The sequence below is a fragment of the Bubalus bubalis genome, chromosome 13 (assembly GCF_019923935.1).
Source record: "Bubalus bubalis isolate 160015118507 breed Murrah chromosome 13, NDDB_SH_1, whole genome shotgun sequence".
Classification (NCBI taxonomy): Eukaryota; Metazoa; Chordata; class Mammalia; order Artiodactyla; family Bovidae; genus Bubalus; species Bubalus bubalis.
The window spans coordinates 53,124,018-53,149,292 of NC_059169.1; the positions used below are offsets into that span (position 1 = coordinate 53,124,018).

A 25,275-nucleotide genomic window follows, 5' to 3' on the forward strand; every position below is an offset into this window, starting at 1 on the left:
CTGCAGTCCATGGGGTCATGAAGAGTCGGACACTACTGAGCAACTTCACTTTCACTTTTCACTTTCATGCACTGGGGAAGGAAATGGCAACCCACTCCAGTGTTCTTGCCTGGAGAATCCCAGGGACGGGGGAGCCTGGTGGGCTGCTGTCTGTGAAGTTGCACAGAGTCAGACACGTCTGAAGCGACTTAGCAGCAGCAGCAGCATGCTCCCTTTGGAGGGAAGGAATCAGGAAGTATGCTGCTGCCTCCAGACCAGGACTGCACCACATGGAGGAAAGGTCTGGGAAAGGACAAGAAATGAAATGTCCTGCTGATAAAGAATGTGGATTTTTTTCCACTGCACATTTGTGTCGTTGCTGTATACCTTTGTCCATTCTCCAGTTCTAGAAGGTTATTGTAACCAATTCTTAGCTGTCATTTGACATCACCATTGAAGAACAAGGACTTCAAGGCTCCTAGTCTGCCATTTTGCTAACATCACTCCATTGGCATGAATTTTGGGCAGAATCATCTGAAACTTATCAAAATGACCATTTATCTCCTAAATAAATGATTTTCATAAATTATATATGTAATTACTAAAAATTTTTTTGAATACTTCTTCACCTGCAGAGCATGTGTGTATATTAGTCATTCACTTGTGTCCGACTCTTTCTGACCCCATGGACTGTAGCCTGCCAGGCTTCTCTGCCCTTGGAATTCTCCAGGCAAGAATACTAGAGTGGGTTGCCATTCCCTTCTCCAGGGGATCTTCCCGACCCAGGGATTGAACCCAGGTCTCCTGCATTGCAGGCATATTCTTTACCATCTGAGCTATCAGAGAAGTCCTTGCAGAGCCTGTGGCACATTCTTATTACTCTTCAGTGTGGCAAACTCCACTTTTTTGAGGCCAGATTTGATTTGAGGAAATCATTTTATTCATTTACAAGATGAATAAAATGAGCAATAATTTTTGGTACAATAAAGTAATTCCACTATAGGTGGAATTTTTGAGTAATGAAGGAATAACTCTTCAGTTTCATAACTGATAGCTTTGAAGATTATAGTTAATTGATATCTGAGTTTTGGTTTGGTGAAGTCTATTTTAAAGTCTTATTTCAAATTCGTGTAATATGTATCTGCCTATGAAATTTTAAACTGTGCAGATAGATCCTCGTGAGAAATGAATACAGATATGTCTTTGTAATGGCACAAGTGACTGCAAGATAGCCAGGATTCTCTTACTTTTAAAAGTGGTAGATTTGTCTAGGGTTTGTCTTACCTCTGCAGTTCTGTGACACCTGTATCTGGAACATAACTATATTCTTCTACAAAAGTTACTTTTTTCTCTGGTTACATATACATAGCTTTCAACTATAATAGATTTCAGTTCAGTTGAATGTCTCATTAACCATTAACCAGATTAAAATTTAAGTTCATGAAACTGAAATTACCTCTTCAATACTTTTGAGTTATGATAAATTTGCTTTCATAAAATTGTTTATGAAATATTGAAAAACAACTTAATTTTAAATGAAGGAAGAAGAGCCTGTGTGAAGAATTAGTAAGAAATACAGACAATTATTTATCAAAAATAATAGTGACTAAAAGCTACATTGAAGCAAAAAAAAGTGATTTGGATGCAGCTATGAAGATAGCAAGAGAATTAAAATCTGCACCTTCTCTAAGGATATATTGTGACCTGAATCAGGTAATTTTAATAGTTTGTAATGTGAATTATTTCTGTGGTAGCTTACTTTACCTGCTTTGGAATATGATATCTAAGACTTAACTGCAAGAATTTGCTTTTCAGATTATCCTAACTTTATTGGCATCAATTTAGAATTCTTAGGCATTTAAATTCTAAGATAAACATTAATAACTTTGTTTGACCTTTTATTATTATTTACCACTTAGGGAAATGGTGCAGTAAAGTCTTTATAACACACATCTGAGAACAAGTAGGATGATATTAAGTTGAAAGTTGTTTCTAGGACACTTGAATAAAAAACAAGAACAAATAAGAGTAGCAAAGTAAATAGGACTCTATTTTTATAGACAAGTATGACTATCAACTCTTAAAAATTTATCAAAATGCTGTTTAAGTTTTTCTCCCAACCCCCGACTCTGTGAGTCAGGATACAAGGTGCTTCAACCCTGTCCTGTCATCTAATCATGTGCCTGGAGTTGGGCAGAAATAGAAACGTGTTTCTTGTGCCTCAAGTTGGGCAGAAACAGAAACATGTTTCTTGGTAGATTGTTTGCTGGGAAAGGGGTACCATCAGTCCTCTTTGCTAATTTCTGTCTTGTTCCCTTGAGGTATAGATCCTACTCTATTGTCTTGGAATCTTCAGTACCTCATTCCCCATAGATAATCAGATGTTTGAACTGAGGTGTAAAATAGAAGCTCTTGGTTTACCTGCTTCCAAAGTCTTGAACTTTTAAAGTTTTTGCACTGTCTTACTTGACCAGGGTCCATCTAGCTGTAGTTACAAGAACAGTAGTAGTCTATTCCTGTGTATTACACATGAAACATTAGGAGGTGAAAAAAAGTAAAATTTGGTCCTCACCCTAGTTAGCCACGTTAGGAAGATGAGGGCAGAAAAAGAGAGAGAGAACATTTGAGGACAGCAGTGCAGGCGCACAACAAGGGTGATCAGAATTTCCCCTGATCATGTAGCTGTATCCCATGTATTAATTAGTTGTTATATCTTAATACACATCTCCAAAAAATTTTAAATTTCTTTAGGGAAATTTGCATCCCTCCCTTTGCTTGCCTAAAAGCAGACCCTGAGCACATTAATGAAATACCTAAAGAGTATAGTTTTCCCTCTGAAATCTTACTCTGTTTCAACAGTATTTGTAACAAAACAAAACGCACATATGAGCAATACTTCTCTTTTGATTCTAGATTATCCGGACTTTGAAGTTAACATTTGAGAGTGACTTGTCACAAGTCAGCTCTCTAAAACTAAGGAACTCTCCCAAGTAAGTAATTGTAATTCATATGAAAGTAATCTATAATTCAGAAGAGTCTTATAATTAAGTATAAATATGTATTGGAACCTATATTTATTAAAATAACAAGCAATTATAAATTGAAAATTTGGGTCAAAAGTATTTCCCAGATTAGCAACCAAATTAAGTGTGATTTATGAATTAAAAAGTTGTTTAAATGCTCTTTTAGAGTTTTTCAGTTCAGTTCAGTCGCTCAGTCGTGTCCGACTCTTTGCAACCCTATGAGTCACAGCACACCAGGCCTCCCTATCCATCACCAACTCCCGGAGTTCACTCAAACTCATGTCCATCGAGTCGGTGATGCCATCCAGCCATCTAATCCTCTGTCGTCCCCGCCTCCTCCTGCCCCCAATCCCTCCCAGCATCAGGGTCTTTTCCAGTGAGTCAACTCTTTTCATGAGGTGGCCAAAGTATTGGAGTTTCAGCTTTAGCATCAGTCCTTCCAATGAACACCCAGGACTGATCTCCTTTAGGATGGACTGGTTGGATCTCCTTGCAGTCCAAGGGACTCTCAAGAGTTTACTCCAACACCACAGTTCAAAAGCATCAATTCTTCGGTGCTCAGCTTTCTTCACAGTCCAACTTTCATATCCGTACATGACCACTGGAAAAACCATAGCCTTGACTAGACGGACCTTTGTTGGCAAAGTAATATCTCTGCTTTTGAATATGCTATCTAGGTTGGTCATAACTTTCCTTGCAAGGAGTAAGCGTCTTTTAATTTCATGGCTGCAGTCACCATCTGCAGTGATTTTGAAGCCCAAAAATATAAAGTCAGCCACTGTTTCCACTGTTTCCCCATCTACTTCAGAGTTTTTAATGTTAGCTAATTTTTATTAGGGAAAGTAATAAACTTACATTAGAACACTTTTTATGCTAAGTATTTAATTTTAGGTTGAATATGAATTGCAGTGAGATCATCTGTATGTTCAACAGAATGGGAAAGATTGAATTTGAGGATTCAACACGGTAAGTATTTATAAGAATGGCAGCATGCCATTAGTGTCTGATATGGCCTAAGGGACAGAAATATTAGATCAAACAAAAAAATTGATCTTTAGTATAATGTTGATTAAAAAGCTGAAAAATAATGTAAGGGCAAAATGATTTTCTGTAAATTAATGCTACATAAAATATTTAAGAATTAAAAGACCTAGAAAGGATTAGTATCCAATGATGTATGTGTCATCTTTGAGATTCATTTACTCAGCCAGCGTTGAACACTAATGTGCTAGCCTCTAAGTGTTGAAAAGTGAAAGTGTTTACTCAGTCATGTCTGACTCTTTACAACCCTGTGGATTGTAGCCCTGTCAGGCTCCTCTGTCCATGGGATTTCCCAGGCAAGAATACTGGAGTAGGTAGCCATTCCCTTCTCCAGGGGATCTTCTGGACCCAGGAACTGAACCTGCATCTCCTGCATCTTCTCCATTGGCGGGCAGATTCTTTACCACTGAGACATAACACCCTAGATACTGAGATTTATGCAGAGAAGTTACAGTAAATAAAGAATGACATATGTAAACAGTAAAGCGCATAATTGCTTTGATAGTAAAATGTGCAGTCTAATGGAGATGCAAAAGAAGGGAATGATCAGTTCTTTGCAGGGTACCAGGGGACTTGGAAAGAGCAGATTTTTATTTTCCCCCATTCATGAAAAATGAGTACCAGTTGAAAGGGAGAACAGTAGGGAGGCAGCGTCTTAGCAGCAAGAAATTTATGGCAGTGAGATAGTATACTGTGTTCAGGAACCTGCCTGTAGAATTTTGTTTAACAGAGGATACATAAAGGCTGAATCCTAAAAACTTTGTATGCTCTGGTGGTGTTTGAACTTTATTTCCTAGACCTGTGCTACCCAGTATGATAGCTGCTAACCATGTGTGGTTATTTAAATTTAAACATAAATTAAAACTAAATAAAATGAAGATTTTAGTTATTTGGTTGCACTAGCCACATTTCAGGTGCTCAGTAGCTATATTTGGTTAGTGACTATCATATTGGACAGTACAGCATATTTTCATTATCGCAGAAGATTATGTTGGATAGCACAAGTGTAAATAATAGCCATTAAAAGATTTTCAGAATGAATGTAAAAGTACTTAGATTATATCTGTAAAAGGTAACTCTAGTGACCATAGAGAATTTTTTGGAAGACTATGAGGCTGGAGGCTGAAGGATGGCTTAGGTTATTATATGATCTAGCATATGATATTATATATTTTATATATATATATAATATGACCTAGCAAATGATGAGAAACCAAATGTAGGTAGTAGCACTGGAAAGGAATAGGTAATGACAAATGCTAAATAAGGAAAAGTGGTGAAATTTAGTAAATGTTTCAGTGTGAGGAATGAGGAAAAGGGAAGCATTCCAATGATTTATAGGTGTATCTTTGGTGACTGAGGTGATGAATTGTGGTGTTACTTACCAAGATTGGAAATATACGAAGAAAAGTTGGGAGGGGAAGGTAGTGGGATATGCTGAGTTTCTGTTGTTTACTAGGTATCTGGGAAGAAACCTCTGGAGGGAGGTTACAGGATTTGATTCTTGGTTTAGGAGTAGTCAGAATATAAATAGTTTAGAAACCTCCAAAAGAAAATAAGTTTATTCATTTGAAGGTGGTATGGCTCCTCAGGAAATCATCCCTCAAGAAGCATCACATTCATTACTTTGGGGAACTAATGAGGGCCTGGCCCACAGCATTACAAGCTCAGAAACAGACATGAGCAGATCTGCTCTAAACCAGGTAAACTCATGTAAGCCAAGTTCACAAAACTAACACATGATCCGAATGCCAGTTTATTAACTTAAGGGGCAAATAGTATTATCACAGGGACTATTAATAGAATACTTATGTTGGCATTCTTTTCCAGTATCCAAACAGACACAGAAAGCCAAATCATCAGAAGTTGCTTCGTGGTGTTTTTGGAATAAAGGGAATAAGATATATCAAATAGCTGTGAAGAGTGTTGGTACTAGTCACCCTGCTGTGTTCCTTGACCCCACAGGGAAGACCTTGCCAGAGGCCTCAAGTGCCAGGCCTTTGGCTTGAGTCATCTTGCCGTCACATGGAGCCCTGGCCCCTGTATACCTCTGTGACTTGACTTTCTGCACTTTGATGGATGATCATCCTTTCCAGTCAGTACATTCTTCTAGATGTTTTCATAACTTGAATATGGTTACTGTCAAATATTTTTGATACCAAAAGGTATTATCTTTAAACATCCATACTGATCTTGCCATGGTTTTAAGTTTAACTCAGAAGTCTTTTAAATTTTTCCCTAGATTTTAGGGAAAGTATCACTGTAGCCTGCCTCTACTGATGACAGGTGGTAAAGAATGGGTTTCCATAGTGAAAACAGATATTGAAGTGGGTCAAGGACAGCGCCCTAGAAAAATATTAAATTTCAAGACAGGGAAAGAGTAACTTGCAAACTAAAGGAAATGAAGAGGGAGCAGGAGAGACTGGTACTCTAGAAGTCAAAGGAGGAGAGGTTTGTGAGGCAGGAGTTGGTTGACAGTGTTAAATGTAAGGTCAGATAAGAGTTGTATAAAAAGAAATGTTTTAGATTACAAAGTTGTATACATATTTGTATACTTAGGAGGTGTTTGGACCTTTAGTCATCATGTATTAAGAGACAGATAAAATAGGTCTGCTGAATTCAGTTGGCTTTGTAGGTTCTTATTTCTGATTTCATTTGGCTTCTTATATGGTGATTTGTGAAGAAACTAAAACTTTCATGGGTTAACTAGAATAAAGGTTTCTGAGACTCAATCTCATTTCTTTGATAGAATTTCTATAGTTAGAGATTTGATAGCTTTTATCTGTGTGGATTTGTGAAGATAGAAAAATATGGAGTGAAGTGAATAATCAGCTGCAGGTTAGTGGCTGTTGAATAATCGTACCCAAAGGATTCAGACTAATCATCGTTTTAACCCTCTATGTAGGTTTCTAGAAATTGTCTCAGGATTGTACCTCTCAGTGCTTCCTACACTTTATTTTTAAGCTAGTGAATTGAGAGAAATAATCTTAGCATAATTTAAAATCAAACACCAAAGCCAAATCAAAGTTTGAACAATTAAAATTGAAAACTATATCCACTGTTCTTTTAGGATCAGATAGTTGTGACGTGACTATGGCAAGTTCTTTCTTCAACTTCTCATTGATTTTCTATTGTTGACCTTTTAAAGCTTGTGGACTTCTTGGGAATGGGCAGAAGTATCTTTTGGGATAATGGGAATGTTGTAAAATGAAGTTATAGTGATGGTTACACAACTCTAAATTTAGTAGAAATCGGATTTTATAGTATGTAAATTATTTCAGTGTTGCTGTTTTTAAAAATACCCATGGGACACCTGTACAACTTTAACTCTTTTTATGTATGTGTTGCAGTACTGTCATGTGGAAAGGAAATGGTTTTAAAGTAGATCTAAAAAATTATGATTTAAAGTAGCCTCTGTATTTTTAAACAGATGTGATCCTCAAGAAAGTGAAATGGAAAAGAATGGTCAAAAGAAATACAATTGTAAAAAGGAATTTTCTTATGGTGGTACATACCTATCACTAGAAAAGAAAAAGGCTGACATTTCTGTCCTAACTAATGAAGCCCCACTGGCTTCTTCACAATGGGAAAACAATGACACGCATTTGGCAACTGACTTCCAGCCACAGAAAGAGGTTGTTGCAGCAACACTCCCTAAAACCATTGCTGCTCTACCTCGGGTGGGATCTAGCCCTGATGTGATCATTGAAGAAATTATTGAAGAAGAAGAAAACCTGGAAAGTGAGTAAAAATGCAAAAACAGGGAAACAATAAATCATGTCTGGAATTGGAAACAAAATTAATACCTGTTTGTCCCTGACCTTAACAAACATATGTCTATTATCTTACATCTCATTATGAGTAAAGCTGTTGATCCCATGCCACTCCTTTCACCTTTTCCAAAGTTAGGATAATTTTTAATTTTAATGCAATAATACAGCTAAACTCTAATATTTGGCTTAATGAGTGTATTTGACTTTTTAGCATTCCACATCATGAAGTCATGAAGTTGCTTAGTTGTGTCCGACTCTTTGTGACCCCATGGACTGTAGCCCACTAGGCTCCTCCATCCATGGAATTTTCTAGGCAAGAGTACTGGAGTGGGTTGCTATTTCCTTCTCCAGGGGATCTTCCCAACCCAGGGATTGAACCCAGGTCTCCCGCATTGTGGGCAGACACTTTGCCACCAGAGGTTTGCCACATACAAACCTCTATAAAAGATGAAAATACTATAAGTAAATGGTGTTAGTAGAAGCAGTCTGATGACATTGTCCTTAAATTTAAGAACAGAATATCCTAAATTTTTGTCCTGAGATGCAATCCTTTATAAAAATGAACTATCATGAATATTGGGCTTTGCTGGCGGCTCCAGTGGTAAAGCGGGAGACCCAGGTAGCATATAGAAGCATCTATTTGGTAACGTTTAAATGTATCCTGATTGATTAGATTTCTAGTCTTGGTATTCTCACCATCAACGTCACTGAGATAACTGCTGGGTGTAGTTACACTGTCAGTTGTCTTTAGGGCCACTTTAAAGAATCAGCTTTGGTTTTCTCCTCCCTTCCCCCCGCCCCACTCCCAATCTGTTCCATTGGTTGACTTCCCAGAATGATACAAAAAAAAAGACAAGCTGTTTTTTCTGCTATATTATTATTATCATTGGTTATCTCAGTAAGTTAAGAAAACTAACAGGACTTCGCTTGCTGATACATAAGGGTCTTAACCAATCCAGTATTTTGCCAAATTCAAGTACAGCAATGCAGTGTGTTAAGTATGCCATTATCAACATAATAAAACTAACACAGTTGCCTTTATTTCCTATTTTGATGAAACATGCTTCACAGATTATTTTGTTGAGACACCTAGATACCCAACAAAGCCTCTTCAGAAAAAGTCATCTGTTTCTTTTGGATCAAAAACAGGTACTTTAACAACTCTGAACTTGATGTAGCAGAGTTTGACGTATATAAAAAGTATTCTGTCATATATAAATTTATATAAAGTATAAAGTTATATAAGTAACTTACAAAGAGTGAAACAGTGAGTAAAATGAATTTTATTAATACTAAAACTTTTCTTTTTTTTTTTGCTGTGCTGGCTTGTGATATCTTAGCTTCTCCACCAGGAGTTGAACCCAGGCCTATGGCAGTGGGAGCTCTTAATTCCTAACCACTGGACTGCCAAAGAAATTCCCAAAACTTCTTTTTTAATGTTAAAAATCCTGGCTGTTATTGGCAAAAACATTTCTGAAATTTATAACACTTCCCTCAGCTGTCTCGCCAGTAACACATACTTATTGCTTTACCTCATCCTCAGTATGGGTGTTATTCTTCATGATCTGTATTGGATAGGTAAAATGACCTATTTGTTCAGTTTTTTATCTTGTATCTATACTTCAGTTTCTCCTAGTCACTTTTACTGGATATATTAGAACATCTGCATTGTTTAAAAATTAAATATATTAAATACCCTGTGTACCTTTTCCCCTAATCTACTCCCATTCCATTTAGTCTGTTCCTCCTTTCTAGAGTTTCTTTATGCATATTTGAACAAATACACATATATTATTTTTCTGACTCTTAGTTTATGTTTTTGCACATAAAACATAGCTTGCCATATACACTGCTGTGTTCTTTCCCTTCCTTTCTCCTTTTTCTTTCTTTCTTTCTTTTTCTGTTTTTAGCCATGCCATGCAACACGTGGGATCTTAGTTCCCTGACAAGGAACAAAACCTGTGCCCCTGGCAATGGAAGCATGTAGTCTTAACCACTGGACTGTCAGGAAAGTCCCCGAATTCCTTCCTCAACATTATACTCTGGAGATCTTTTCATATCAGTAAAAACACTTGGCTTAATTACTACTGTATGAAAAAAGTTTCTATCTTTTTTATTCTACCCCACCCTTACTTCCACCAAAACATACACATCTCCCTCTAAGTGCTGCTCACTATGTTGGTTTTCCAAGACATTTTTTCATACTTCTCTAGCCTGATAAGATCTAGGAGTCAAAGCAGCCATGAGCTAATTATTGGTTCCTTCAGTTTAGTGTAGTTTATACAGGATTTTTGTAGCAATACTGGAAACATCATTGTCATTGGGGTTCTGAAGCTCTAACTATATTTATGAATAAATTCTGAAGTTTTGATGTAATGCCATAGGTTATAGCATGTACTCTGTCTGGTACCTAACTAACTTAGGTACCTATGTGAACTTCAATTCCACTTATTTAACATATTTTGCAAATGTTTACAGTTCAGGTTGCTAAAGAAATCATTGTGAAAGTGGAATTTATTTGTCAGTTTGGTTACTATTTGGGATTTGGGTTACTCTTTTATGAGGTCTAAGTATTCTAGAGTTTGCAGTGCTGTGGGACACATTCTTTTAGAAGATACTGCATTCAATTTTTGTGAATTCTTTCCTAACTTTTGGTTTATTAAAGTGGTTTGAAAATTCTCATCCAGGTTCTCCAGAGCTAGTTTTTGTAAGCCATGTAATACATCCTTGCCACTTCTACATTCGGAAGTATTCACAAATAAAAGATGCAACAGTGTTGGAAAGGAAGGTGAATCAATTTTGCAATAAGAATTTACACCTTGATCCTTCAGATGTTTTGGAGCTAGGTAATGAAATATTATTTCAAGTTAAAATATAAAGCTTAGTTAAATACTTGGCAACTCATGTAGACTTTTTATAATACAGATTTGAGCAAGCATAAAGCTTTTGGAATTACTTAACATAAGCTAAATTTTATTTAGGTAAATGAGCTAAATATTAATTTTTTTGCTCAGAGGTATCATAGTAGTAATACTATTATGGTATACAGTATACATAATTCACATGTTTTTAATATCATTTGCCAAGTTTAATTGGAGTCATAGTAATTTGGAACTTGCTGTCTTTTTTTCATATTCTTTTCCATTATGGTTTATCACCAAATATTGAATATAATTGCCTGTGTTCCCACTAGGACCTTGTTGTTTATCCATTCTGTACGTGATAGTTTGTATCTGCTAACCTCAAACTCCTACTTTATCCCTCTCCCAGCCCCCCTCTTCCTTGGTAGTCACAAATCTGTTTTCTAGGTCTGTGAATCTGTTTCTTGTTTCACTAGAGTTCATTTATATCATATTTTAGATTCCACATATAAGTTATATATATCATGAGGTATTTATCTTTGTCTGACTTACTTTACTTAGCATGATAATCTAATCTGACCATGTTGCTGCAAATAGCATCATTTTGATCTTTTTATGGCTGAGTAGTGTTCCATTGTATATATGTACCACATCTTTATCCATTCATCTGTTGATGGACATAAAATTGACTGTTGAGTAAAATATACACAAAAACTCCATTATGGAGTATGGTGAGATTTTTTAAATTATAAAATCCATAATGGGTTAAATAATTTGTCCCCTTGTCTCTAGAGAAAAGTATTTCTCTAAGTGTTTCTTGTAGTATGCATATCATCCCTTGCTATCCACATGTGGATGTTGAAGATGTCATTGAACATCTGAATGAGATAGATGCAGGGCAGTGCATCTATTTCCTAGTGCCATACAGAAGGTAGCTGGTAAATTTAATCAATGCATCTTAATTCTGTGTATAATTTGCCATAAATTAGGCTTTCATTGGTAGCTCAGCTGGTAAGGAATCTGCCTGCAATGCACGAGACCCTGGTTTGATTCCTGGGTTGGGAAGATCCCTTGGAGAAGGGATAGGCTAACCACTCCAGTATTCATGGGCTTTCCTGGTGGCTCAGGTGGTAAAGAATCTGCCTGCAATGCGGGAGACCTGGGTTTGATCCCTGGATTGGGAAGATCCCCTGGAGGAGGGCATGGCAGCCTAATCCAGTATTCTTGCCTAGAGAATCTGCATGGGCAGAGGAGCCTGGTGGGCTACAGTCCATGGGGTCACAAAGAGTCAGACATGACTGAGTGACTAAGTACATACAGTATAGGCTTTCATTACAAATATCATCTTTATAGTTGACTAAATATGATTATACTCTGTAATGAAGCTGCATTTTCTCATTCTATTAATATCATTCAATGCCTGTATATAACTGATATCAAAAAGTACTATATTATCTGTTCAGCTTTATATTTGTTGCTGTTGTTGTTTAGTGGCTAAGTCGTGTCTGACTCTTTGAGGCCTGATGGACTATAGCCTCAAGGCTCCTCTGTACAGGCAAGAATACTGCAGTTAGTTGCCATTTTCTTCTCTTAGGGGATCTTCCTGACCGAGAGATCGAACCTGCATCTCTTGCATTGGCAGGTAGATTCTTTACCATTGAGCCATCAGAGAAGCCCCAACTTTCTATTGGTAGTTCTTTAAACGTGTTGCTAACTCTCAGCTGATCTTTGTAGCTTATCAGAATATCAGAAGATTAGAATCATCATATACTTCTGATAAAATGAATAATAATTTTTAAAGTTAAAAAACAGTTTTTAAATTATGAATGTCTAAGGAGGAAAGTATAGTGGTAAACTTAAATATAGTTAAATTTTTAATGACTGCAAATAATTCTCTAAATTTAATATATATATAAAAGAGCTCAGTTTAGTTTCAGAAAATATTCTAAGAAAGTCAAAATATCATTCTTTTAAGTTGTCATGGATAATTATTTCAAGGTAGATATACATAGTTTACATACTCATTTATCTTTTGAGAAATTAGTGTTAAGGGAAGAAATGTAACACAGTGCTTTAGCTGAGTATCCTCTTGTTCCCTTTTTCTGTCTGAGCTTTTCATTATAAAGAACAACAAAAGGCTTCAATAGGCTTTTATCTCATCCATTTCAACAAAGAATAGTTTAATAGAATATAGTTTAAATCTAAGAATATTGGTTATATGATGTATCAACATAAGAGGGAGGTTGATGAAAGTCTCAAGGCCAAGTACAAGTTTTGGTAGAACTTGAAAGGTTACCCTGTGTGCCCCTGAGCTATCCTGTTCTTATTAGCAAATGGAGAGGGAATTTTGCAGCCTCTCTCTATAGGGTAAATGAACAAATCTTCCCAAATTCATCTCTGATGTTAGCTTAGTTGTTAAGAGAATGGGCTCCAAGATTGCATGGGTTCTCTTCCTCCCTCTTCTAAGTAGCCATGTGTCTTGGGCTGGATTTGCAGCCTCTCTTTGCCTGGTTTCCTTACCTATGGGCTGGAAGCAGCATATCTGTGGGGTTGTTGTGGGGAGAAGGTAAATTCAGACCCAAACTACTGAGAACATTGCTGAGCTGATAATAAAAGTAAAAATTCAGGCTTCATTCTAACTTTATTTTTTTTCTAGTTTTTAATTGTAATTCATCTGATCCCTCCATAAGGTCTTCTGCTGTTCAATCCTTGGTTCACTTTCCCCTTTTCTGAACTCCACTGTGTATTAATTTCTTAATTTTTGCCTTTCACGCTCTTTCTTTCTTGGTTTCCTTACTTTTACTCCCCTTTAACCAAGAGAAGGTCATTACATCTTCCTTTATGCTACCTAAGTATTTTATAGATTTCAGTACGTCTGTATCTGTACATGTGTGTGTGTGCATGTACAAGGATGATCTTTACTGTTATAAGTACAGTGATTGATAGTCACTTACTTGCATGTCTCCTTTCTTTTTTTTTTTTTTTTTTAAGAAAAAATTAGATTTCTTTTTATTCTTTTTTTTTCTTCTGTCTTTTACAAACCCTTGTGTCGAGGGCTGACTTTGAATAGATTGCAGCAAGGGAACTGCTCTGCTATGTTGGAAACCCCGTCCCAGAAGCAGGTCACCTACGAATGGTTTAGTACCAGGTTCCCCACGAATGTGCCATGCAAGACGGTCGAGGGAGTGGCCGCTTTCCAGCCAGACCCCATGTCCCAGGACGAAGGGCTCTCCACACTGAAACCCAGTCCGGACAGTCCTGACGTGTGGTGGGGTGCACCACACGGTCCCCCAAGGGATTTGGGCTCCTCTCCTTTCTTGAGCAGGATAGTCTTACTCATCTTTATTATAGTTCATAAAACACAGGTCCTCAGTAAAGGACTGCTGGCTTGATACTCTGTATTTTCACCTTCCTGTCTAGGTCACAAGATTCTGTATAAAAGAAATTGCCAAAATATACTACCTTTGATCCCTCTCATAGCACTGACTCAGTAGTATATCACCAGTTAATAAGTGAATTAAGACTTTTTTGTGATAGAATCTAATGTACTTGTTTGTAAATTAGAGGTAATTAGATATTTTCTTTGTAGACATTGATAATCATTTGTCTCCATTATGTAGGTGCAAGAATATTTATCAACAGTATTGAAAATGGAATGTGGTGTCGAGGAACTATTACTGAATTAATTCCAGTGGGAAGTGAAAGTATTAGAAAACTTTGTAGTCCAACCAAATTCTCAGTCCGTGAAGTTGCACTAATACAAATATTCATGGTAGATTTTGGAAATTCTGAAGTGCTGATTGTTGCAGGGTATGTTATAAGTATTATATATTCCTTGCCTGCTTAGAAACACTTGTGATGGGGTAATACTAAAGAATAAAGAAAAATAGGAAGAGGTAGAAATAAGTTATCCTTCTTCACTTCCAAGTCATATACTTTTTATTTTGCTCTGAAATTTGTCTTACTCATTACTAAATTAGCAAAGTATTATACTTTATCAGTGCTACTAGATGGGGAGCTTAGAAAAAGAACTTTTTGATGTTTCAAACTTAAATAATCTTCTACATTGCTTCAAAGCAGAGAATGAAGCACAAAATTTTTTCTTTTAAATAAATTGTTAGTTGCCAGATGATTGAGTAAAAATTTTAATCATATTTCTTTAATCTCATTATTGCATATTAAAGTGGCATAGTGTCTAGCTCATTCTAGGTGTTCAGAAATGTTTCCATTAGTCTTACAGCAAAATAAAGCAAATTGAAGAGGTTCTTGTAGTAAGGACCAGTATTAATTCTTGCATGGTCATTTTATTAAATGGTCATAACTTTATAAACAAATATATTGCTGTTTGGGTGTGTCATTATGCCTTCTAAGTTTAAACTGAATAGGTATATGAAAGATAATCCAGATAAAGGCTGTTGAGATTTATTCTGTAGGTAGAAATAGTGTCTGTGGTTTTAAAAGATAGATTGAATCTATATTATGAGATAGTATGAATCAGAATATAACTTTCTAGAAGATTTAACTTAAAAAGAGAATGTGTAGAATTCTAAGGTATTCTAAATGCACACCTTTTGTGGGCTAAGGCAAGCTTGGGCTTGAAGCATTATTTTCATTAACTATTGCTTGAATTCTTCCCAGAGTTGGTGACTCTCATGTGAGATCAGAGCACATTGCTAAGCAGCATATCGTACTAAATGACTTATGTCTGGTTCTGAGAAAGTCTGAGCCATATATTGAAGAACTGCTGAAAGATGTCCAGCCACTAGCACATCCATGCTCATTGAAAGACATTGTTCCACAGAATTCAGTAAGTGAGACTTAAATTATTTCTTGTTTGGGGGCCAAATAGTCCAATTTTAACTATGTTTTGGGGTTCAGATTACTGAATATAGGTTCATGGCACCAGTTCACTTGTTAAATACCTTTTGCATAATAAACTATTGGTGCAAGTGAAAAAGGAATTGAACTTCCATTTCTATAATCAGAATTGATCTTAATGGGAGATTATACTGAATTTGTGTATATGAACTTAATGAAGGGTGAATATCTGAGTAAACCACTAAATTTTAGAGTCAAATAAATATGGAGAGAAAAAAATTTGACATGGTATGGCATATGTTTCTATACATTTCTTCTCTATTTGCATGACCCTTTGCTCACTACTTATTAACTATATTGCATTCTGCTTTTGTATTATTTATGAATATTTGTTCCCCAGAAAGATTTGGAACTCCTAGAAGACAGAAATTGTATGTAAGAATACATGTTAAGCAGTTGTATTATTAGAAAGTCTGAAAGCAGGAGTCTGTGCCTTTGTTCATCTTTGTATTCCAGCACTTAGCAAATCACCTAGCACACAGTAGGCATTCAACAAATATTTGAAAGAATGAACAAATGAATAAAGAAATAAAAGGAAACATATGAAAATATTAGCACTGATGTTTTCCTCAAAATTATTTTGGTTTTGTTTTTATCCTATAAAGGGTAAAACTATTTTTTTTTGCACTTATCTATTCTGAGTAGGTTTTACTTTTTTATGTTCATAAAATCTTTAGAAAATTTTTTATTTTTAAGGAATATGTGGTTTTGACCCGTGAAATGTATGCATACTTAAAGATTCAAAGATCAGTGAACACAATTTTTTTTTAATTTTTTTCAATGGGTGAGTATTTTTCCTTATTATTTAAGTAGCATGTGCCTCATATATTGCTAGTAATGGAAACTAAGCATCTGATGATGATTATAAATATATAATGTATTACATGGCTTCCATTATACTTTTAGAATTACCTTTTGGATCTCTTCGTTTAAGGGGAAATTTTTTATGTCAATACTTCTTTTATCTTTAAATTTTTATTTATTATTTTCATATTAATATTCACAAGTAAAACTAAGTCCTGAAGTGCAACAGCTTATGGTCACCTTGAGACCACGTTTATAAAATTCAAGTATGATCTGTACATTGTACATACATAAAGACTGTCCTCCTTGGGTTTGTGGGCCCAGTTGCTTCTATCTTCTTCTATCTATAGTTGGTTCAGTGCCTTTGCTCAGATTTACTGTTAGAAAGCTAAATCTACAATATTGTACCATTTAGAGTTAATTATAATTATTGAACACATTGAAATTTTACTTTTTCCATAGAGTGAAGGCTGGGGAGAAGAAGCTAAAATAGAATTTTTGAAAATGGTAAATAAGAAGGCTGTTTTAATGAAAGTTTTTAAAGAAGAAGATGGTGTGCTTATTGTAGATCTGCAAAAACCACCAACAAATAAAATAAGCAGTGATATGCCTGTGTCTCTTAGAGATGCATTAGTTTTTATGGAACTAGCAAGGTAGGTAACTTATTAAAACATAAATATCTTCAAGGTTATAGCTATAGATCGGAATAGCAGATTTTACCTTTAAAAAACATGGGCTCTAAAGTGAACTATAACATACTCTTAAGAGGGAGCACCCAATCCTAAGCACTAGACTATCAGGGAGCACACTGTAACATATTCTGAGACTTTAAAGGTATCTCTGTCAGAGTTTTCTAAGTACAGTTGTGTGAAAATTGGATTCAGATCATTTGATTTAAGGAAATAGGGATATTAACGTAGCTCAAAATAGAAGTTACTTGTAAGACAGTGAACTTTTTTTTTAGACTCTAGCTAACCTTACAAGTAGCTCCATTAGGGTTTCAAGAATTAGTGTTCAACAGTTCCCTCTTTACATTTTCTAAGCTTTGGAGTAAGATCATGATCACTACTGTATATTAATATATGAATCTAGAGTAGATACTTATATTTCTTTTCTTTATCTCTGATGAACAAAGAGATAAAAAGTAACCACAGAGATAATGGAAGATACTTTCTGTCCTGAGCAATAATAGGAGTCTGGAAGTGACCCAAGTAGATTGCATTCTGTAAAACTTAAGTAGGCTATTGTAGCTGGAAGGGGCCACAGAAAACCCTCAGCTGGCCTTCCTTGAGTGCTGCCATAGACCATGAGTATCACGTTCAACCAAAAGAGTAGAAACTTTGAGTACTAAATGTAGGCCCAACTCAAAAATGCTCCAACACAAACTTAAAGATTAATCATTGAGTTTTGAGACTTGACCTCTTATTTATGCTCATTTGATAATTAAAGATAATGCCACAAAATATTATAAATTAGAAGAGAAAGGTTGGGGAAATATTCTTGGTAGATAAATCAGTATATGTGCAGGTCTTTTCTTCAGATCAATTCACTGAGAGAAGAGAGACCTTAGGAGAATGGCTCTTGCTTATGCTTTTAATTGTGCTTTTAATTAGGTTTAGATCTCAAACACCAAGAAGTCATTCTGAAAAAAATACGACCTTACACTATCCTCCACCTGTTTTGCCTAAAGAAATGACTGATGTTTCAGTTATGGTTTGTCATATAAATAGTCCTTCTGATTTCTATCTTCAGTTGGTAAGTATATAATGGTCCTTTGAGACAATGTATTTTTTCAAATACTAAGTAAAATGTATAATGGAAATGAGTGCCCAGTATGCATTCTAGAGCAAACAAACTGCTATCAGCCTTCCATAAATTTTAAGTTTCTTGGTAGCTGCAACTTTAAACAAGAAACTCACGTGATTCATAGTAAATTGAAGGAAATCGTCATCCTGCAAGTTAGTGAAAATAGGAAGGGGAAGGAAAATGAAGGATCCCTAATGTGTAAATGTTTCTTGCTACCTTCTGAAATCTAGAAACCAGGAGAGCATATAGAACTGGCAGATCAAAATAAAATAACACCGATTTCTGATAATGTATGAAGATTTATTTATTGCTAGGTAATATTCTGAATTTGAACATTAAAATAGATTCCAGTTAAAGGCATTCCATTGTCTATTTGGATATATGATTGATGGGTTTGTTTTAGATAGCTACCAGCATTAAGGTTCATCATTATTAATCTCTTGGTGTCCATGTTCTATATGAATTAATGCATTGTAAGGGCCATAATGTTTTGTGTGAATTAACTCATTAATCTTTACATCAGTCTTATGAGGAGGATACTATAAACGTTCATTTAAGAAGTGGAAACTCTAACCAAAGGCCTGAAGCAACTTGCAGAGGTCATGTGCCTACAAAAGAGTAGAGCCAGGACTGAGCTGGACTCACTCAAAGCCTGTCACCTGATCATAGGCATGTGTATATATTTCTAGGTTCTCTGTTCTGTTCCATTGATCCATATGTCTGATTTTTTACCAATACCATACAACTTTGATTACTGTTCAGTTAAATTCAGTCACTCAGTCATATCCGACTCTTTGTGACCCCATGGACTGCAGCAGTCCAGGCCTCCCTGTCCATCACCAACTCCCAGAGTTTACCCAAACTCATGTCCATTGAGTCAATGATGCCATCCAACCATCTCATCCTTTGTCATCCCCTTCTCCTCCCGCCTTCAATCTTTCCCAGCATCAGGGTCTTTTCAGATAAGTCAGCTCTTCGTATCAGGTGGCCAAAGTATTGGAGTTTCAGCTTCAGCATCAGTCCTTCCATTAATTACTGGAGCTTTGTAGTATTGTTTGAAATCTGGATGAGTATTGCCTCTTTCTTTTTTTTCCTCAGGATTACTTTGGCAGTTCTGGGTATTTTAAGGTTCTATGTAAATTTTTGGATTATTGTTCTAGTTGTATGAAAACTGTCATGAGTAATTTGTGATTGCATTCAATCTATAGATTGTTTTGGGTAGTGTTGCCTTTTAAACAATATTCTTCCAGTCCAAGAGCATGGTATTATCTTTCCATTTCTTTGAGTCCTCTTTAATTTCCTTTATTAATATTTTATAGTTCTCAGCATGTTAAGTCTTTCTCTTCCTTGGTCAAGTTTCTTGATAGCTGTATTTTTTTTGGTGCAACTTTAAAAGGTATTGTGTTTTTACATTCCCTTTCTGATACTTTCATGGTTAGTGTAAAGAAATGAAACTGATTTCTGAGTGTTAATCTTGTGTCCTACTGCTTTGCTGAGTTCATTTATTTTTTTTTTTTAATTTTATTTTATTTTTAAACTTTACATAACTGTATTAGATTTGCCAAATATCAAAATGAATCCGCCACAGGTAACAAGAAGCCCTCACACCAAAACTAGAGAGTAGCCCCCACTTGCCGCAACTAGAGAAAAGCTCACACACAGAAGTGAAGGTCCAGTACAGCCATTAAAAAAATAAGTAAAATTTTTAAAAAGAGAAAAACTCATCCTAAAAGTCACATGAGATCTCAAGGGACCCCAAAGTTCAAAAACAACCTTGAAAAAGAACAAAGTTGGACAGCTCACACATTCTCATTTCAAAACTTGCTACAAAGCTACAGTAAATAAAACTGTGCCACTCAGCAGTCAGATGAGAAACAAAAGGTACCCTTTATTTTTGAACAGTTTTTTTGTGTGTGTGCTGTCCTTAGGGTCTTCTATAGGATCACGTTATTTGCATATAGTGACAGTTTTAACTCTTCCCTTCCAAGTTGGGTACCTTTTGTTTCTCATCTGACTGCTGAGTGGCACAGTTTTATTTACTGTAGCTTTGTAGCAAGTTTTGAAATGAGAATGTGTGGGCTGTCCAACTTTGTTCTTTTTCAAGGTTGTTTTTGAACTTTGGGGTCCCTTGAGATCTCATGTGACTTTTAGGATGAGTTTTTCTCTTTTTAAAAATTTTACTTATTTTTTTAATGGCTGTACTGGACCTTCACTTCTGTGTGTGAGCTTTTCTCTAGTTGCGGCAAGTGGGGGCTACTCTCTAGTTTTGGTGTGAGGGCTTCTTGTTGTGGTGGCTTCTCTTGTTGTAGATCATAGGCTCTAGGGTGTGTGAACTTCAATAGTCACAGCACACGGGCTCAGTAGTTGTGGGACATGGGCTTAGTTGCCCCACAGCATGTAAAATCTTCCCAAATCAGGGATCAAATCCATGTCCCCTGCATTAGCAAACAGATTCATAACCACTGGACCATCAGGGAAGTCTCTAGTATGAGTTTTTCTATTCTACATGAAACATCATTGGGATTCTGATAGGGATAGCTTTGAATTGTAAATTGCTTTGGGTACTGACATCCTTTTTTAAAAGATTTTATTTATTTATGACTTTATTTGGGTCTTCATTGTTGCAAGGCTTTCTCTAGTTGCGGCAAGTGGGAGCTACTCTTTGTTGCTGTGTGCAGGCTTCTCACTGTAGAGACTTTTCTTGTTGCAGAGCATGGACTCTAGATGCATGGGCCTCCATAGTTGCAGCTTACAGGCTCTGGAGTGCTGGCTCTAGAGTTGTGGCACATGGACTTGGTTGTTTCATGGCATGTGGGATCCTCCAAGGCCAGGATCGAATCCGTGTCCCCTGCATTGGAAGGCAGATTCTTAACCACTGGACAGCCAGGGAAGCCCTGGGTATTGACATCTTAACTATTAAATCTTCCAGTTCATGAACATGGAAGGTTTTTCCATTTATTTTGTAGCAGTGCTGTGTACTGTACAACAAGTGTACAAGTCCGTATCCTCAGTTATATTTATTCCTGAGTATATTCTTTTTTTTCTACTGTAAAATGAGTTGTTTTCTTAATTTCCATTTGGGCTGTTCATTGTTAGTGTGTAGAAATGCATGTGATTTTTTGTAATCATTTTTTAGTCTACATCTTTGTGTGCTTAATCGTGTCCAACTCTTTGTGGCCCCATGGGCTGTAGCCTGCCAGACTCCTCTGTCCATGGAATTCTCCAGGCAAGGATACTGGAGTGGGTTGCCATGCCTTCCCCCAAGGAATCTTCCCAACCCAAGGATCGAACCTGTGTCTCTTGTGTCCTCATTAGCAGGCGGATTCTTTACCACTAGCTCCACCTGGGAAGCCCATGTATTAGACCTGCTAGTATTTTTGTGGCATCTTTAGGGTTTTTTACCTAGAAGAGAGATCATTTTCCTATTTCTTATCAATTTGGTTGGCTTATATATATTTGCCTAATTACTATAAATGCCTTATATGTATAAGGCATTTATATATATATATAATATATTTGCCTAATTACTCTGGCTGGAACTTATAAAACTATATTAAATAGCAATGGCAAAAGCATGCATGCGTTCTTATTATCATTCTTAGAAGAAAAGCTGTCAGTCCTTCATATACAAAATTTGCTTTCTTAACCACTTCAAAATATACAGTTCTGTAGTATTCACTAACTTACATTATTGTATAGCATGCTGATCTGTAAAATTTGTTCATCTTTAAAAACTGAAACTTGGTACTCCCTGAACAGTAATTGCCTGTTTCATTCTACCCCCAACTGCTAACAACCACAGTTCTACTTTCTTCTATGAATTTGACTATTTAGATACTCATATAAGTGGAATCAAACAGTACCCTGCTTTTCAGTTCAGTTTACACAAATTTCATTTTTCTGAAAAACCTACATTGCTCTTCCCAAAGAAAAGTCAGCCTCTTTGCTTTACTACATTTTGGCCTACAAAAGATTTCATAAGAACACTACTTTCAGCTACCAGGGATACCTGTATTTGTCCTTTTGTCACTGGCTTGTTTCACTTACCATAATGCCCTCCAGGTTCATCCATGTTGTAGCATGCAATAGGACTTACTTTAAGGCTAATTAAATATTCCATTGTATGTGTATACTACATTTTTTTTATGTGTGTACTACATTTTATTAATTCAGTCATCCATTGATGAACATTTGGCTTGGTTCTACCTCTTGACTATTGTGAATGATGATGCAGTGAACATGGGTGTGACAAAACTGTAGTGTCATTTGGTTCCTTTTGTATATCTGTGTTTATTGTTACCATGAGGATTATACATAACATCCTAAAGTTATGTGTAATTATGTGTAAAAATTATGTGTAATTAAAGTTATGTGAAACATCCTACAGAAATCTAATCTGAATTAATATCAACTTTAACTGCACAAAACCCTACTTCTATATAGCTCCATTTCCCTTTTAAATAATACCAATCTCAAAAATTAATCTTTGAAAAAAAATTAATCTTTGTACATCAAATACTCAATAATGTAGACTTATAATTATTTGTGTGCATTTGTCTTTTAAATCTTATAGAAAATGAAAGTAGAGTTAGAAACCAAAGTTAATAATACTGGCTTTCATATTTGTGTGTTTATGTTAATCACAGATATGTATATCTTAATGTGAATTTACGTTACGCTCTAGCATCCTTTCGTTTCCTTCTGAAGGACTCCCTTTAGCTTTTTTTATAAGGCAGGTCTAGTGGTAGTGAACTTCCTTACCTCTTGTTTATCTGTGAATGGCTTATTACTCACTCATTTTTGAAGGATAGTCTTGCTGGATCTATAATTCTCAGTTGACAGTTCTTTCTTTAGCTCTTTTAAGTGTATCTTCTGATTACATTCTGACCTCCAAGGTTTCTGATGAAAAATCCGCTGATCATCTTATTGATGATCCCTTATATCTGACAAGTCACTTTTCTCTTACTGCTTTCACAGTTCTCTTTGTATGGCTATTGACGGTTTGTTCATCATGCATCTAGTGTGTCTGTCTTTGAATTTATCCTAACTTGGGTTTTTTGAGTATATTAACATGCTAAGTCTGCTATAACAAAGTGCAACAGGGAATTCCCTGGTGGTTCAGTGATTGATTAGGACTCTTCTTTTACTAGCAGGGGCTGGATTCAATCCCTAGTTGGAGAACTAAGATCCCACAAGCTGCATGGTGCCCCTCCAAAAAAATGCCACAACGTAGGTAGTTTTAAAAGCAGAAATGTATTGACTCCCAGTTCTGGAGTTTACAGGTTTAAGGTCAGGGAGTCATCAGAGTTGGTTCCTTCCTTCTGAGGTTGGCGGGGGAGGTGGGGGGTAGGGGCGGGACAGAGATTTGTCCCATGTCTCTGGACTAGATTGGTGATTTGCTGGCAATCTTTAGCACTCCTTCCTTCTGCTGCATCATCACAGTCTCTGCTTCCTTCACGTGGCAATCTCTCTGTGTAACTTGTCTGTCTCAGCTTTTTAATACAGACACCAGTCATATTGAATTAACTCCAGCCTAAAACTTTTATTTTAACTTGATCCTATCTGTAAAACTCGATCTCCAAATAAGGACACAATGAGGTCCTGGGGGAGGTGGTTAGAACTTTAGTATATTTTGAGGGGAGGACACAAACCAACTCATAAGAAATCCACTCTCTGCCCTATCAAAAATTTCCTCCTTACATGCAGTCACCACATCCCAATGTTCCAAAAAATCAATTATCTTACATCAAGTCTAAGTCCAGAATCTCACATAAAATCACTAAATTCTGATGAGCTCAGTCAGGTATAAGTAAGAATTCTTTAACTGAAGCTAGGCCAGAACTCCTCTCTATCTCTAAATCTGTGAGAATAGACAGTAAGTCCAAATCCTAGCAGGAAGAATTCCATTAGAATCTTACGACTCTAGAATAATCCTTGGCTGCTGGATGTTCTGTCCTCCAGTCCCCCTTGGGTGTGGCCCTTCCCCCTCAGCCCTGCAGCAGCCTCATCCAACGGAATTGAGGAGTTGTCCTAACTCTGAAACACAGAAGGAGGCCCCATCCCTGGAACAGAGGAGGAGACAGCCCTGCCTTTCAGGTCTGTGTGCTCTGGGCCTGCAGTAGCAGTGGCACACACTCGAGCCTCTGAATCACCTTCAAAATTACTCCTCTGTTTTCTTGAAACATAGGTTCATGAACAGATCACTCTGTCAGCTCTCTTCCTGCCTATAGAATCTCACAAGCCCACCACCCCTCTCTGCTTCATTTCCTCTCACCTCTTCCCCTTCAGTTCAGGCTGGCAGTGTTTCTGCTGAGATGATTGATTGGCTTCATAAATCATAACATCCATATTCCCTTCAGCAGACACTGTCAAGCCATACCCTTAATGTTCTCTCCAGAGCTTGCTTTCTCATTTTTTGAAATACAAATAGGCTAAGAAATTTCTGAATCTTCAGATTCTGGTTCCTTCATGTTTAACAATTTATTTTTCAATTTATCTTTGTCTTCTCACATTTTATTATAAGCAGCAAGGAGAAACCAGGCTGACACTTTGACACTTTACTTAGCAATCTCCTCAGCTAAATATCCAGTTCAACTTTCTACCCAGTACAGTATAAATCAGCTAAGTTCTCTACCCCTGTGTAACAAGGATTTCCTTTCCTCCAGTTTCCAGTATCATATCCCTCATTTCTCTATGAAATCTCACCAGAAGCACCTTTAGCATCCTTATTTCTACCAGTAATCTTTCCAGGGTAATCTGGATTTTTTTCATTCAGTACCTCATAATTCTTCCTCTTCTTTCTGCTCATAACCCAATTTCAAAGCTTCTCCCATAATTTTAGGTATTTATTACAACAGCATCCTGCTTTCCCATTTCAAAATCTATATTCATTCCTTAGAGTATCGTAAGAAAGTTCCACTGATTAAGTTGCTTAAACAGTGTAAGTTTATTGTCTCACAGTTCTGAAGTCTAGAGGTATTGAGGTCAAGTTGTTAGTAGTGTTGGTTCCTTCTGAAGGTCATAAGTGAGAATGAATCTATTTCCCTAATTGTTTGTGGTTAGCTGGAAAATATTGGTGTTCAGTGGCTTCTACTTCACTCCATTTTCTAC

At 36.4% G+C, this 25,275-nt stretch overlaps 1 protein-coding gene across 9 annotated transcripts in view; it reads left to right on the forward strand.

Annotated features, from left to right (window-relative positions):
* Positions 1-25,275, forward strand: part of RNF17 (ring finger protein 17) — a 115,086-nt gene that overhangs the window by 29,825 nt on the left and 59,986 nt on the right. For 7 of the 9 annotated variants that reach the window (XM_044927265.2, XM_025262767.3, XM_044927266.2 and 4 more), the window contains exons 7-16: positions 1,521-1,692; positions 2,893-2,969; positions 3,894-3,968; positions 7,474-7,784; positions 8,888-8,965; positions 10,504-10,662; positions 14,298-14,487; positions 15,316-15,484; positions 16,822-17,012; positions 17,973-18,114. In XM_044927265.2, the coding sequence (XP_044783200.1) occupies positions 1,521-1,692; positions 2,893-2,969; positions 3,894-3,968; positions 7,474-7,784; positions 8,888-8,965; positions 10,504-10,662; positions 14,298-14,487; positions 15,316-15,484; positions 16,822-17,012; positions 17,973-18,114 (1,564 nt within the window). The remainder of the gene's footprint in view (positions 1-1,520; positions 1,693-2,892; positions 2,970-3,893; positions 3,969-7,473; positions 7,785-8,887; positions 8,966-10,503; positions 10,663-14,297; positions 14,488-15,315; positions 15,485-16,821; positions 17,013-17,972; positions 18,115-25,275) is intronic. The other 2 variants (XM_025262772.3, XM_044927271.2) reach the window with 2 other exon arrangements.